The following is a 15,830-nucleotide window of genomic DNA, read 5'->3' on the forward strand; positions in this document are numbered from 1 at the left end:
AAAAAGTACATAGTATCTAATTATTTAGCAATGTGCCAGAAACATGTCTGTTCAACGCAAAATAAGGAAATGTATGAACTTTATTAGAAACAAAAACAAAAGTGTAGACTGACATCACACATAAAAATGACCTATGACTATATGAATCACCACATTTTGCTTGTTCTATTTCGGGTCAAGGTTACCTGTGTTACCAATACAATTACACAGAATAGGACAAACTTTAATTAGGAAACAGTACTCTGATAGAGATCCTTATGCTCCACCCCTGTAGACCCCACACAGTAGAAAATCACATTATTCCACACATATGAAGAACTGTTCCATACAGTAATTACATACATTATCACTTTACAAACTCAGAAATTATTAATTATTATTAGAATTATTTCACGCATGTTCTCTGAAATGACTTTTCTTCCATCTTGTTGGTACTGAAGTGGTTTCAAAAGTTTGGAAAAGTGGTCCAGTGCATACATCTCTCAAAATAGGCCCTGTTAAAAGCTTTTGTCCAGTTCTGATATTATTATCGTTTGTCTCTTTTAATAAGAGTGTTTAACAAGGTTCATTTAAATTCTCCAATATGGAAAGTCAAGAGCTACTCTTCCAACTTTTTACAGATCTGTTGCACCGTGAGGATTATTCACCTTTAGTCAGTAACCAAAGGCACTGAAAGGAGAACAAATATTACATGGAAGAGACTAAAAGCTTGCTGTTTTAAAAAAAAATAAAAATCCAAATTTGCCAGTAAAATATGTAATGTTCAGAAAGTCTGTAATAGAAACACCTGGAGAAAAAATCCATGTGTCCATCTGTAGTAAATATTTTTGTCTTCTAAGTTCAGTACTTTGCTACAAGGCCAATTGGCCTTTGCAACATTTACAGTAGATTTCAGGCATTTACATCACGCTCTTATCTAGAGCAACTTACAAGAGGTGAGCAAGTATTAGTCTCAGTTTGAGACAATCCCAACTGTTTTAAGGCCCTGACACACCAAGGAGGTCGTCGTTGACGAGTTACATAACTACATTTATATTTATTTCAACATAAACATGTCTTTTAAAAGATCTACATACCTACACATTACAAAATAAAATAATAAAATAATGTCCTACAACATAAAACTTAATATAAAGACAGCAGACCTCTCTCCCTCTGCGCCGGGCTTGGTGCTAGACTGAGAACTGAGCCCCCTAGCAAGCAAGCTAACTAGCCAGCCAGCCCTGGCCGGCTACTAAATTAGTAAAATGTAACAAATTAATGTTTCATTCGCAAATTCTTGTCGCGTAGGAAAGGACATTGCTATCGCCAGATGAGTGACAACTGTTGGCTGGAATTAGCAAGCTAACATTAGCTAACTAGCTGGCGGACCGCAGTGGGCCGCCCGGTGTCTCCTCTTCCGCTCCACAGGGACACTTCTTTGCTGAGAGAACAGATGACAGCCCGGGAGATGGACAAGTTAGCCAGCCATCTCCGGGAGTCTGTTGTCGTCTCGACGGGGAGTGAAGCAAAGGGACCGTAGGGTCTTTGCTGCCGCCAGCTGATCCGGGACACTGGTGTTTTTTTGTATGTTTCATAGTACAGTTTATAAACCTGGTTTCCCTTTTTGAATGATGAATAGATCACTGCCACTTGCTGGCATGGAGAGTTATTTCCTCTCACACAGGCACAGATATATATGTGCCAGTGGGCTGTCAGTATAGAGTATTTTCATAGTGCATAAATTGATTTTGTGTGTAAAAGAAGTTGTCTCTCTCAGATGTTCTCAGCTAAACTGGGCCAGTCACAGGCTCTTGTCAACAATTGGAAAACAGCACAGCAGGTCAAACTGACCCATTGTAAACGTGGCAGGATAGGTTATCTGAGAGCAGTCTGGGACCAATAACATATGATGTAGCACTTGGCATGATGTTTGTTAGACACTATAAAAACTGAGCTTGAACATTATTCGGGATTATTCCCCAGGAATAAACAGACGATCTTGGAAACCTCTTCCTTGAGTACTTTTCTGCTTCTACATAATGGCGATGTGAGCAGGAGTCTGAGAGGCTGACATGTCCTACTGTTTCTCACTTGGCAAATAATGTGCAGCGGCCGCATACTAGGTAAGAGATCTTTTGCGCCTCAATTTTTTGTGCGTCCATTGCCAAGTCACACACTCCAAAGTAGTCTTTGCAGTGTGTTCAAGTGCAACTTTTTGGCCAAGACGCAGGCGACTTGAGGAGACGTGAGGCGATGCCAGAGTCGGGCTTCGTCGCCACTAGTTCTTTGCTGTCTGCTTGGTGTGTCAGCACCTTTATGGAGCAGCTATTCACCAAAATGATCTAAAAGCTCCACTCATTGGTTTCCACAAAGTAGTCTATGCATCTTTGGACAACTCATGCTCATTGTTATTGAACAGTTTGCCAGGTAAAAACATGTTCAGAGAGCTGTAGTGGTTCATTTATTTTTAATATATCTGTCAAAAATCCCTGCTGGGGGTTTAGTTTCTTGCTCAAGGACAACAAGTCTGTACTGCCGGTCAAGATAAAGTCTTTCGGAGTCTCTACTTTTGGCCTCCGTCCCATCATTGTGATTCAGTTTTGTCACCGTCCAAGTGGGGCCTTTCTATTGATGTTTGCCAGGCTGTGTGCCAGTCTCTTAGTAAGGAGCGCGTGGGATTTACCACAATAAGTGTGTGTCGTCTTCAACAGCTCCTCTTCTAGTGGATCCAACAAAGAAGTCACTGGGTCTGCGCCAAAAGAGTACTGGAACGATAAAACAATTAATTGGTTGGATTTGGTGTGATGTATTGTATTGTTTGCTCAAATGACAATAAATTCCAATTCCAAAGCACTTTTCTATTAATTTAAAGAATAAGATCCCTTCAATTTAAATGTATTGATCCTACATGTTGAGACATTCAGTAAACAAAAAGCAGATGCAGGCATGAAAACGGGTCAGGGGTGAAAAAGGTGAGAAGGATATTACCCCTCTAGGGGGGTCAGAGGGCAGAAAATTTTAAATATGCCATATTTTAGAGCATCAATCTGATGCATTTTGAGATGCATTTTTTGCCTGGGGAGAGCTGGAGAAACTTCAGCCATGAGCACGGCTTAAAGTAAAAAAAATCCTGAGCCTGAAACTTTTTAAAGTTAATTTGACTGGCGAAACAGTTAGGTCCTTCTGACATTACACAATAATAAAAGTCATAATTTTTAAAAACTAAAAAGTTTTGGATCAATTTGTACTTCTTCCAACCATATGTTATGTCTATGTATATATGAGTCAATGTAGATTTACATATTGCAATAATATTATAATCCTTCAGTGAATCATTGTGAAAACCAAACTTTCTAGATGTTGTGTTGTTACTTTGGCCGGGTCATCATCAAAAAAGCGAATTAGTACATTCATGATTTTGTCCATGTTGATATTAGCTGCTTTATTTATTTACATTTATTAAAAACTTTGCATTGTTTAGCTCTTCATATAGCTAGACGTCTAAACTCTGGGACAAGGCCGTTATGTTTAAATACCTGCCATGCTAATTCCAAACAGACAGCTTTGTCAAGGCAGTTTGGGCTTCAGATAGCTTTTACACAGTGGCCATCGTTAATGACAAATCATGTTCCGCTATGAACGTGCACACACATATTGTTTGTATCACGGTCGGGCAGTGAAGGTGCAGTCGCAGTGGTACCGGTAGCTGTCGTTGCCGGTAACTTACTCGTATGACAGAGTGCACGGACCGAAGCTTTGTGACTAGCATCTAATGACTAGCAAGCACTTTCTTACCGCTGCTGCCGTACAGTGTCTTCCTTGAACATGCGCTGCAGAAGCAAGCCCCCGGCTCCCTCAATCTGAGGCAAAGTGCTAAACAGCTTCCCGTCTCCACCCTTTTTTCCTCTTGTCCTCTATTCATGCCCAGCGCCATTTGTTTTTAACTCCTTTCTCAACTAAAGCTTTATCTACATGCTCCAAGTTTGATAAACTTTGCCTCCATTTTTTTTAGCCACGTTACCACGGAGACCACACCGGCACCGCACTCTCGCATTTCGGCAAAGACCCGCCCTACTTTGCATCCGATTGGCTAGAACTCGTTTTGGTAGGTGGAAGTTCAATGATTGGTTAAATCCAGCTCTCGCGCACCTGTTCGCAGTTCACTGAATCCTACCCCCCCCCCCCAAACATTTTCTCATTGAATCTACACGATTCATGTAGGTCACCTATTTTGGTTTCAAAACGGCAAATTTCGCCGAAAGGGGAGTGATTTTCATGTATGCAGATGATAACGAGGACATTTTAAAACAAGGAATTGTACTGAATATAAAGGCAGACTCGTATGGTATGAGGGAGACTTGCCAAGTAAGATGACTTGTACTCTCCTGTTTCTTCAAAGAGCTGAAACACGGGCATGGTGGTTGTCTGGAGGGTTGGAGGAGTGGGCTTGGAAACTTAAAATGAGTATCTGAAATCCCAAACTACTCAAAAAACAAAACTCCCCCGAGGACAGCTCTTAGCCTCCTACTGTTCCAGTGGAATTGATCAGATTCCCTCAGTAAGTAAGCAAAGTGGTGCTTTGGGCAGCATTTGGGCTTGGAGGATATCTTTCCCTGGATAAATTAAAAACTAAATCCGCAAGGCATGCTGAGCTCAGAAGGGAATCCACATCTAATCTGATTGGTCAGCCGGGCAAAACATAAAGCAGCCCACATGGTTGGAGTCAGTTTTATGCTATAGGCTTACCGTCCAGTGATAACCAGGGATTACAGTAGAAATTTCTGTCTTCCCAATAATGAAGGAGCCTTTACAATGCTCCGAGGAAATCAAAGGGGAATTACCATTTTTTATGCGGCTCATTTGCTTGCGGTTCGGTCCCTGATATTGGGTCACAAAGAGAATGGCGTTTTTATGAGCACATACAACACACACACACACACACACACGCCGGTCATAAAGTTGCATTTACAGTTGGCGTATTGATTTTGTGTGGCTGATGGGGCACTGTTGGTGTGCAGACTCCAACTCTAAATGTACCATTGGCTGTAAAAATTTAACTGCTGCACGCTGGGCTCAGCTTTTTTGCAGCGGAGGGAGAGAGGGAGGAGATGCTTTATGACAGACCGATCGCTGTGGTCTGTTTTAGACACAGACAGGCAGACAGACAGGGAGGAGCACTGCTGTTTGTTTGTATTCCCATTTCTTTGTTTGTTTGTTTCTTTGTTTGATTCAGAACACTGATTTATGTACATTTGTCTCCAGTTTACTGAGAATATTAGCTGCTATGATAAAAACAACTACATTTAGCAGTATAATTAATCACTACATAACAATAGAGAGATATAGGGCTTTTAAATTAACAACAATTTTGATGAACAATTAATTAAGTCATTTATAATATATTAGTAATATAAGCAAAAATATTAATCATTCACAGGTCCCAGTCTCTCATATCTGAGATTTGCTGCTTTTCTTCATTTTAAATAATTGTAACGTTAACGTGTTCGGGTATTGGACTGTCGGTCGGACAAAATAAGCAATTTTATGATGTTTCATGGGGCTCTGAGGCATTTTGATTTCACTATTTTGTGACATTTTATAGATTAAAAGATTAGGCAGGAAGGATTAACAAATAATTTAAAAGGTCCAACATAAATTACATGTTTATCAGAATTTGGGATGTGGGACATTTTTTACCATTTGCAGTGGGTGGGTGTTTTGTGATTTTGGTGAACAGAAAGCTATCTTCTGGCTCATTAGCCCAGGTAAGTTATATAAACTTCAACAATCATGTAAAGGAGTGAAAACGACAGAAAAGCTAAAAATGTGGGGGGGGGGGAATACAATGTGGAATTAATGTTATTAGCTACACCTGTCCTCAGTGCGTTTCCCCGCCTCAAACCCTCGCCTGACCTGTCACACACCTGCTCTACATTGGTAATCAGCCCCAGTATATATTTGCTCTCCAACAATCACCTGTTTTCCAGATTGTCTGAAGCTTTTCAGAACCCTCACTGTATGACCCTTTTAGATTGGTGTTGGCCCCTTTTAGTTTTGTCCGCCTTCTGTGGGAGCTTGCTCACACAAACTTGCATATTAGATGAAATGGACTTGAACCCAGTCACAGTATATAAGCCAGGTTGGGAATAGCAGAAGGGAGCATAAGATTGCACATTGGGTTTGATGTTGGGTTAAACTGCACTCTTTCACACAAGGCAATTGTTTGAGAGCAAATAAATCCAGGCATGACTTTAAACTTGCTGCCACTCATTATTTCCCTGTAACCACACAATTTCAAAACTGAGTGAAAGTGGATCTGCATTTGAGTCCTCATTCCTGTACCACTTTTCTGAACCCTCACACTTTTACTGAGCTGCCAATGTAGTGCTGTCCTGTTTATTATTCACTCCATAACACTACTCAGATACACCGATTGCCTGAGGTTCTGCTGCAGATGAACAAGCAAGAAATGGATGAAATGGTCTGCCCAGTGAGATGAAACGCACAAAAGATCTATCCATACTCCTGGCAAACCAGACTTAATCACATATCTATGAAAGTATCAATACCTACATAGGCTATTGGAAAACTGTGTCAGTGCATGCTATGGGCCTTTGTGGGGGGGGTTTATGCTCACTTGTAGCAGCACATGGACAGTACATGTGTGTCTACAGCTGTAATTATGCCTGTAAAATTAAGCCATAGATAAGGTATGGATCAGCCATCGCTTTGATCTATGTTTAATGCTTTGTTAATAGGAAAGCAATGAGACTTCCAATGTTGATGGCTTCATTAAGTAAATGCCACCAGTGTTGTCAATATCATTACACTGCTGGTAAACCACCCATAAACATCCTCATGGGGGAAATTAGCTTTCACTCCAACCTTCTGGAAATGGTGGAGATTTGTTTTCCAATGCAGACCATCTGATGTCAGTAACACTTAGGGTCTTTAGGGTCGACACCAATCCAAAATCTCATCTAGGAGGGTAAAGGAGCAGGGCAGTGGAGGAGAGCAGGTGTGTCACTGGGGTTATAAAAGGGCTCCACTCATCAGATGTTGCACTAAATTACACCCACGACTCTGAAGGGCTCACCAGGCTTTTTTACTTTAATGTACCCCAGAGACTTTTAACAGGGTGCTCGTTTTCAGTCACTTTTCTGGTAGACACTTTATTACCCAAAATGCCTTTTGCCAAATTGTCTTCCATCAGTATGTGTGGAAGGGAACAAAAAATGTAATGCAATAAAACCTGTGCTCATAACAAGAAAGCAAGTCATTTCAGTCAAAAGAGTGGGCCGCATCCTCTACTTATAATGGACTGCAATATGAGGCTGCTCTTTCTCCTCTGCTACCATCAAGATCTGCCTGTATAATGTCTGTGAGCTGGGATAAAGCCTTTGAAGCCTCAGGGTCAAACACTTAAAGTGCTCATATTACGCTCATTTTCAGGTTAATAATTGTATTTAGAGGTTATATCAGAATAGGTTTACACATTTCAAAAAACACCATATATTTGTTGTACTGCACAATGCAGCAGCTCCTCTTTTCACCCTGTGTGTTGAGCTCTCTGTTTTAGCTACAAAGTGAGGCATCGCACTTCTGTTCAATCTTTGTTGGGAGTAGAGCTGGGCAATATATCGATATCGTGATATGAGACTAGATATTGTCTTAGATTTTGGATATCGTAATATGGCATAAGTGTTGTCTTTTCCTGGTTTTAAAGGCTGCATTCCATTAAAGTGATGTCATTTTCTTACCAGACTGTTGTAACCGTTCTATTATTTGCCTTTACCCACTTAATCATTATTTCCACATTACTGATGATTATTTATCAAAAATCTCATTGTGTAAATATTAGTGCTGTCAGTTAAATGCGTTATTAACGGCGTTAACGCAAACCCATTTTAACGGCGTACTTTTTTTTTTTATGGCGAGATTAACGTTCTTTTTGGCCTAGCAAACTGTAGTTTTTTTCACATGCTCTTGCAACAACTGGCGGAATACAAGGCTGGACTACAACAGAGCTGTTTGGAGCAGTTTGTGAACAGTGTTTTCTGTTGGAGATGGTAAGTCCCTTTGGGGTGGACTGTGGGCTTATTCACTTTGTAAACCTATTACATGCACAAAAAAGATATATAACACAATAAAGGAAAAGGGAAAAATCCAAAAAGCATAATATGAGCACTTTAAACCAGATTATTTTTTTCAATTGATATTTAAGTTTATTGACATGTTTTTTTTTTTTTTTTTTATGTAATTGTAAACACACTGCACTCAAGTTTGGCTCAAGTCTGTGATGAAAATGGCCAAGGTGAATGATAAAGTTATTAAAAGATTAATGGAAGGGCAGTTAATTTTATGCACTGAGGGCAACTTTAGATAACATTAAAGCAGATGCATCTTGGCAGTTGATGCATCGGTTGTTAGACTTTAATGTAATACAGCCCATTTTAATGTCTTTTTTTCTTTTTCACGTAGAGTTCTGTATTTTAGTGCTGCTAATTGTTCTGGTCTGAACAGTGCATGTCCTGGCTGAACATGTTTGGATCAAACATAAGAAGAGGCCCATACTGTAACTGAATTCTCAAAGCCTAAAGATGGACAAATGTATTCAAGCATCTCGCATACACTAATACAAACACACTAAGGCATGCCCACCTTTCGTATGGCCTCGTAAACAGCCCTGAAGGCAGGTTGTTTGTTGTCATGGTAAACCCCTCTGTTCCCATGCAGGATGTAGATGCCATCTTCTTCAGCTGACGCACAGTTACTGCCATAGATACAATGATCGGGACGATAATTCCACTGACACGGAAACTCCAGCAAGCACTCTGTAAATGGAGGTACACAAAAACAGAAACACTTAAGCCAACAAATTAGTGCTACAAAGTGGCATCCTGTAAACTGTGAAGAGTATGATATATGTCTACCTTTTTAAAAAAAAGAAATCTGGACACTCAATAACAGGTAATCCCTCTTCAATCTGTCTATGAAAGCTAAAACATCATGTATACATTTGTACAGTTGTGCATATTGCAATATACATGCAATGTGTGCAAATCACACAGGATTACCAGGGTTGTGGTGGAAAATGATATTGAGAAGGTCCTGGTCTCCCCAGGTTATGTTGAGTTTGTATTTCTGAAGTAGAGGCATCAGCAGCTCCTCCCAACGCAGCCCCACAGACGTCATGTCATTCTGTCAACACAGGCGTGTAAACACACACACCAGTCAAAAAGATGCTTTTGCTGTGTCACAATATTGTCAAGTGGTTAAGTGTTGGGAGCTTCACATTGCAACAGGATCAAACTGAATCATTTCACAGAGCTTACACAACAACTGCAGCAAGAGGAGGAGGACATCTTGTGGCCAATAAAAGTGGTACAATAACACAGTAAACAGAACGACTAATCACACCTTTCCTGGAAAATGCGTCTTCAGCATTCAGCCCTACCTTAAAGAACACATTTCTCATCCTTGTCATGTTCATTAACATGACCCCTGAGTTGATGCCCGTCCTGCCATAGAAGGGGTGGCGGGCGAAGCGGTTGTACCAGGCAATACGGGGCTCCTCGTGCTCCGGGGCCATAGCAGCCAGCTGGGAGGAATTAAACTGGGACAGGAACACCCACAGGTGGTCTACAGGCTGCAGGAAGAGGATGTCTGAGTCGACATACACGATTGAGTCAACATCCTTTAGGATCAGCTGCATAGATTAAAAAAGACAAGGACAGAGAATATTAATGTGAATGCTCTCCATTGTTTTGAGTGGTGCATACTGCCAGTATGTTCTGCATTGGCCTTACAAAGGGTATTTTCTTTCACAGTGGTACAATATAATAGCCCTTTTATATTATGCATAAAGGTGAACTTCCAATGATTTGGAAACATTACATGTATCTACAGTGCTCCTGAATATACAAAGGCAAAACAGTTTTTTTCTCATATTTCATTCTATAAATGTTAAACCTACATTGTGTAATTTTTGGAGTTGATTCTTAGCAAAAGCCCCTTTGTTCATACCTCTGCATTTCGCCCTCTTACACCTATTGGCACTGTGACGAATGCCAGGGGGAGATTACTCGCCAGGGAAGCGAAAAAGAGAATTAAAACGACAACGCGACAGGCAAAGCAACAAGACCAAAGTTAATATCGGAGTGGCTAGAACAGCTGCGTGTAAACGATGGAGAGAGCTAATTTCGGGTTCGGCCACTGTAGGAGGAAGGGCTAGAAAGTAATATTCAGTTGGTTGTCATATACAATTTCACTGCTAGATGGGAGAAATTCTTAAACAATTTAGCTTTTAAGGTATAAATTCATACCAAAAGTGAAATCGGTGACCTGTAAAATTAGGCAAATGAAATTGGTATTTTACAGCGTTTTGCAGACCCTGATTTTTATAACTTGGGTTATGTTTCGTCTTTAAAAGTAACTCTTAAAAACTGAGTGTCATGACTTCAGATATACGTTTTCCACTGTGATGCTCATGCTGAGGAGTCCTCTCTCTATAAGAAACTCACAGGTAGGAAGAGCCTCTGAGAAGCGCAGGGTTTGAAGAGTTTCTTCCACTCGGCTGCGTTCTCACTGGGGAAGCTGATGGAGTAGACTGTGTAGTTGAACCTGGAATGAATAAAACCAGGCCACGACTCCAACTGGAACACAGACAACCCAACAAATTACTAGCAGTGGTATAGTAAAGGATAGGATCAACATTCACAGTCAACGGCGAGCAATTTGCCATTTTCAGACTTCAATTTTCCAAATATTTCCTACTTACAGCTTTAATGAAGCTGGCATGTAGCTGATCTTCAGCAAAGATGTGCAGTTGGAGGCTCTTGATGCTGAAAAGCACTGCAGACTTGATCATGGTGAGAGTCTCCTCCAGCCTCTCGCCACAGGCCACCACAGCCAGGTGCATGGGAGATTCAGGTCTGCTTTGAACGCTGCCTCCCCCTGCCTCCCCCTGGCCCCGCTGACGCATGATGTACCTGAGTGAGAGGATGGAGAGTCGGACAGATGTTATGAGTGAATTCCAGAGTTCTGAGTATAACAATAATAAGTTTGTAATATTGCATGGTTTTGACAAAAGGCTTTTTCAGGGTGGCGTAGGTGTCAGCCATGTTTTCTTGTTTGCATTTATGTGAGCCTTGACACCAAAGGGCACATGATTTGAGTGTCTTTTAAAAACATACTTTTAACTTATTGTCCATAAAAAAACACATGCTTCTCTTTATATGTATATATATATAAATAAATAAATAAATAAGATTACTGAACAGGATGTTTTAACATCAGTATTATGACATTTTAGCTAAACTAAGCATACTGTGGTTTGACATTAATTCAACCTTCCGGAAGCTAAAACTTGTATGTGTCTGCTTTTAAGTACATTTTTTTTTTTGTTTGAAATAACTTCACTCAGATTGAGTTTGGCTGTGTATGACTAACTACCACCAATATTAGGGGTGGGAAAAATAATCGATTCTTAGATGCATCGCGATTTATGTGTTTATTTTTATTTAAAAGTTACTGTCTCCAGACTAGTACAAATCAGAAAACAGAGTGACTGAAAGAGGATGGGATAATGGACAACAACTTAGTGTTAAGGCAAGAGTGCAGGAAAAAAAAAACACACAAAAATGGCCAAAAGAAGAAAAAAAAATCATAATTTTGTATATACACATGATCTAATTAGACATGCATAAAATAATTAGGCAAAACACATATAGGCTGTTCATCTACTTTATCACATTACATCTGACCACCTCATGTTTCATGTTCTAAGAAGCCAATTCTCCACCTTTAAACATGACTGAGCCTCTGACATGGGAGATTACTGAGAGAGAAGGTGACTTTCACAAGCATGTTTAAGGCTTAAGCACGGACTGACTACAAAATAAAAACCTCAGTAGACAAAACATTTCATTAAAACTTGTGTGTGACAAATACTGTATATGTCAAAATCTAAGCTTTGTCTAGCTGCTTTGGCCAAGAAGTGATTAGCAAACTCGGAGTAGCAAACTCAGATTTATATGTATATTTTTTTAAATCACGCATGGAAATGTACATAAAATTGTTGCATCGATAATCGGTTTAGAATCGAATCGTGAGGTGCCAAGAGAATCCCACCCCTAGCCAATATGTTTTTGTCATGGTATAAACTAGAGCTGAAGTCCATTTGTAAGCAAAAATGTCAATCATTCTCTGTTTCCAGCTTCTTAAATGTTCTTTCCTTTTTTTCTTATGTCAGAGTTAAAAAAAAAAAAAAAAGAGACAATTAATCTTGACTCGCATACAGCCATTATGGCATTGACCTTTGTAAGGGAAAACTGATAGTTTTCAACTTTATTAGTTACTCCTCCCATTTATCCTACCCCTCAAACCCTAACATCTGGCAGGCACTAAACAGCCAGGTGTGAAAACAAAGCTGTAGTAAAGCTGAAGTTTCAGTAATCACTTCACGTGTTGAAATATTCATGTTATGATTTTATTTGGTTTTCTTCTATCAGAATTTTCCATTGAACATTTGTCTAAATGTAGGCCTTAAAGTGGACCTTGGGCGTCACACTGTTGGAGGCTATTCTTTGTATGACAAGGGTATAACTTCAGTGGCATATCAATTAATCTCGGTACCATCAGGAGGGCTGCACATGAGGTCGCACACCTGTCAAAGTCTCGCGTTACTACTGTCTTCAACCATAGAATAATGTAGACAATTGGAGTGTACTTTGTCTGCATAGGGCCGTTCAGTCAGGCAGCGTCACATTCCTATACATCGCAAGTGTGGTGCAGAGTAGATTATCTACTTCTATACTCACGCTTATAATGAAATGTGACTTGTTTCCCAGTTATATCGCGTTAAAGCAGGAAAAAACAGAAAATTCAGTCCTACCTATTATACCAGTGTGGGCTTTGGGGCCCAGTTTTGTCCGCGGCACCTCGCCTGCCTCCGGGGACTCTCGGTGGGATGAAAACCCTCCTAGGTCCGTTTCCACCGACCGACACGTCCGAGTAAAACAGTTTACTGTAAACATACAAGCCCGAAAACATGGCAAACACCGTGCACAAGATTAGTGCACGAATGTAACGCCGCATTTTGGAGTTTGAAAACGCAACTTAGAGCTAAAGTCATGACACAGAAACTAGCGTATGGTAAAAATAATAACTGCGAAGCTCCTCGCACTGGTAACGCACTTCCGGTCAGCGTTTGAAAAATAAAACTTATCAGGCGTTGTAATTACACCCTCTGGCGGTTTGGCTCTGCAACTTTCTCTACATTTCTTACTATTAAAGCTTTTGAAACAATGATATATATATATATATCTTTAGCTTTATTTACCTGTTTGTTTGATCTGAAGAAATTAGTTAATGTCTTGTTTAATAGAACAGATTGGGAAGAATATACAAGATTACACACAAACGCCATGCTATGCCACTAGAATAATACTATTTAACAATTTAAATACTGTGTGGCAGTTTAACAGTGTGGAAAACAATGTAACAAAACATAAAGGTTCCACAGCCGTCACGCTCACATTACATATTTAGTGTTTTTGATTCTATACTATATTATGCCTATGCCTTTCTGTTTTCATTCTATTTTGGTTGTTTGATACTTTACATTTCTGTTAAGACTTTATACATTTCACCCACCAGAAGCCTTAAAAGGTTCCGCAGGTCTTTCCTTCCTAGAAAAAAACATTCTTATTCATTGAGTCAGAGTGGGCATTTCTGCTCAAAAATAGGGTGGGGTGAATTGCATAAGATTAACCCATTTATGCAGGTTTGCACTGTAAAATTTGGGCATTTCTTAAAATTTTGTACCAGATCATTTTAATGCTCATGCTAATGCTTGAAAGCGTAATTCGGATATTCCTTGTGTTGTCCCTTGTTACACTCTTGTTCTTGAAGACTATGTGAGTGAAGGAGAAACTATTTGGTATTAAGTTTAACCCACTTCCTACAAATTCAAGACTTTTGACAGTTGATAAACTTACTCCTGACAGATGGGATGCTTGGAAATATACCATATTACAAATGATGTGCCTGTTATCTTAATATTATATGTAATACTTCAAAACGTTCGTGTCTTAGTGTGGTCTCTCAATTACTTTCAAGTTTAGTATCCACTGCCCTCTATCACCATTTGTAGGAGTACATTTAGGCTTTTATTTTGAAGTCCATAGCAAACTTCCAGGTTTTTCTATTTTACCAGTTTGACTTGATGCTCTTCATGCAGCAGAAGCAGGAGGTTTGGGACCCCAAATGGGGGAAGGGTGGGAGCGATAAGCAGAGTTGATTCCTCCCTCCCCCCCCCCATGCTGTGTCTGCAGCAACTTTCAATTGATTTCACCTCTGAAAAGACCCATTCATGGCTTTATTCGTCTTTATTGATGTGACTCCACTAGAACAGACCTGACCGTCAACTGCATTTTCATTTAGTGTGGGAAAATTAGGCTATTGACTGATGTAGTGGTTGACTAATTAGTGTGTAAACCATACATTATGCTCATAACTACTGTAGGCCTATATTATTATGTCATTACGTTTTTTTGACTTAACTATTACATGGATATTCAATTTTCAGCGTATGCAGAGTTGCATTATGGGCCTGATCTGTGAGCCTGCATTTTCTGTGTTGAGGATAAGTAGCAGTTAAGTCGTTCACCAGATGGAGCCAAAAACACAACAAAAAGCACTCCTCTGCTTAGAAAAAGCCTAGATTAGCAAACCAGTGACAACACAAAAGTGTAAGCAATGCATGCACCTGTCTGAAAGTGACTAATTACAAAAAGCAAAAGGATTTCTTTTGTTTGAATTTTGTTATTTTCTTATTCAGACATGTAATAAACAAGTTCACACATTTTAAAACAATTGAGCATGGCAAAGCAAAACCAAAAATATCAACAGGTGACAACCAACATGTTTTTAAGTGTCTTTCCATTTGTGCCACAACCAAATAACAAACATCCATCCGAATATTTCTCACGAGTCCACCCAGCTAGTCCCAGCTAGTGTGGTGAACCTATGAGATCTCTGACACATATAACAATGCTAACAAACTAAGAGACATAGCCTGTCCCACAATATACAGAGACCATAATATTATCATGCCATGACAGTTCTCAGGATCTGTGCTAAAATGTTAAAGTAAAAATCTCGACTATGACACTGCTATGATGGATAATACAACCACATCAAAACATTGTAGTACAATATTTTAGAAATATCCATTTTATCTGTGTAGTATTCTACAGGTTTCATACATTATTGTGTAGTTAGGTTGATCTATAGTTGTTCTGCTGGGGGTTTAGTATATTCTAAAGCTCCCCCACTTTGCTACGTCAAAATGGAGGAATTTAAACAGTTTCTGAAGTCCATCACACCGCAGGCCATCACCTAATGCAGCTGATAACTGTGCATGTCCAGAAGTCAAAGCTCCTTTTCTGTTGTAGAAGCACCATGCAGTCTCCACACTGGGCTCACAGTGGGGGCAGAACAGCATGAGCACCCTCTGGTTTTCCACTGTGACGCTGAGCAGGTGCAGCCCTGTTTGTGCAGCAGAGATTAAAAGGAGAATACCGGTGTCATTTAAAGCGACAGTCCCTTAACTACCATCTACATTTAGTTGACATTTTGCCATCAACTCTTCTTTTTTTTCATTTCTAAAACAAAGAAAAGAAAAAATAAGCATGCCAAATGCAAGCAGAACTATGATGTATAAAGAACTGTTTGTGTGTGTGTGTGTGTGTATGTATATATATATATATATATATATATATATATATATATATATATATATATATACATACAATTTTTGTTCCATTGTGTGGGAGCCATGTACA

At 39.7% G+C, this 15,830-nt stretch overlaps 1 protein-coding gene across 1 annotated transcript in view; it reads right to left on the bottom strand.

The window, feature by feature from the left end:
• LOC144512369 (glucoside xylosyltransferase 1-like) overlaps positions 1–15,740 on the bottom strand; it is a 16,084-nt gene extending 344 nt beyond the window's left edge. The window contains exons 1-7 of the mRNA XM_078243085.1: positions 12,878–15,740; positions 10,763–10,973; positions 10,506–10,637; positions 9,440–9,691; positions 9,060–9,183; positions 8,644–8,816; positions 1–2,747 (exon numbers count right to left, since the gene is read on the bottom strand). The exon at positions 1–2,747 is cut by the window's left edge and continues 344 nt beyond it. Coding sequence (XP_078099211.1) covers positions 2,586–2,747; positions 8,644–8,816; positions 9,060–9,183; positions 9,440–9,691; positions 10,506–10,637; positions 10,763–10,973; positions 12,878–13,080 — 1,257 coding nt within the window. The 5' untranslated portion in view covers positions 13,081–15,740 and the 3' untranslated portion in view covers positions 1–2,585. The remainder of the gene's footprint in view (positions 2,748–8,643; positions 8,817–9,059; positions 9,184–9,439; positions 9,692–10,505; positions 10,638–10,762; positions 10,974–12,877) is intronic.
• Positions 15,741–15,830: the final 90 nt, after the last annotated feature.

Source organism: Sander vitreus, chromosome 23 (assembly GCF_031162955.1).
Source record: "Sander vitreus isolate 19-12246 chromosome 23, sanVit1, whole genome shotgun sequence".
Lineage (NCBI taxonomy): Eukaryota > Metazoa > Chordata > Actinopteri > Perciformes > Percidae > Sander > Sander vitreus.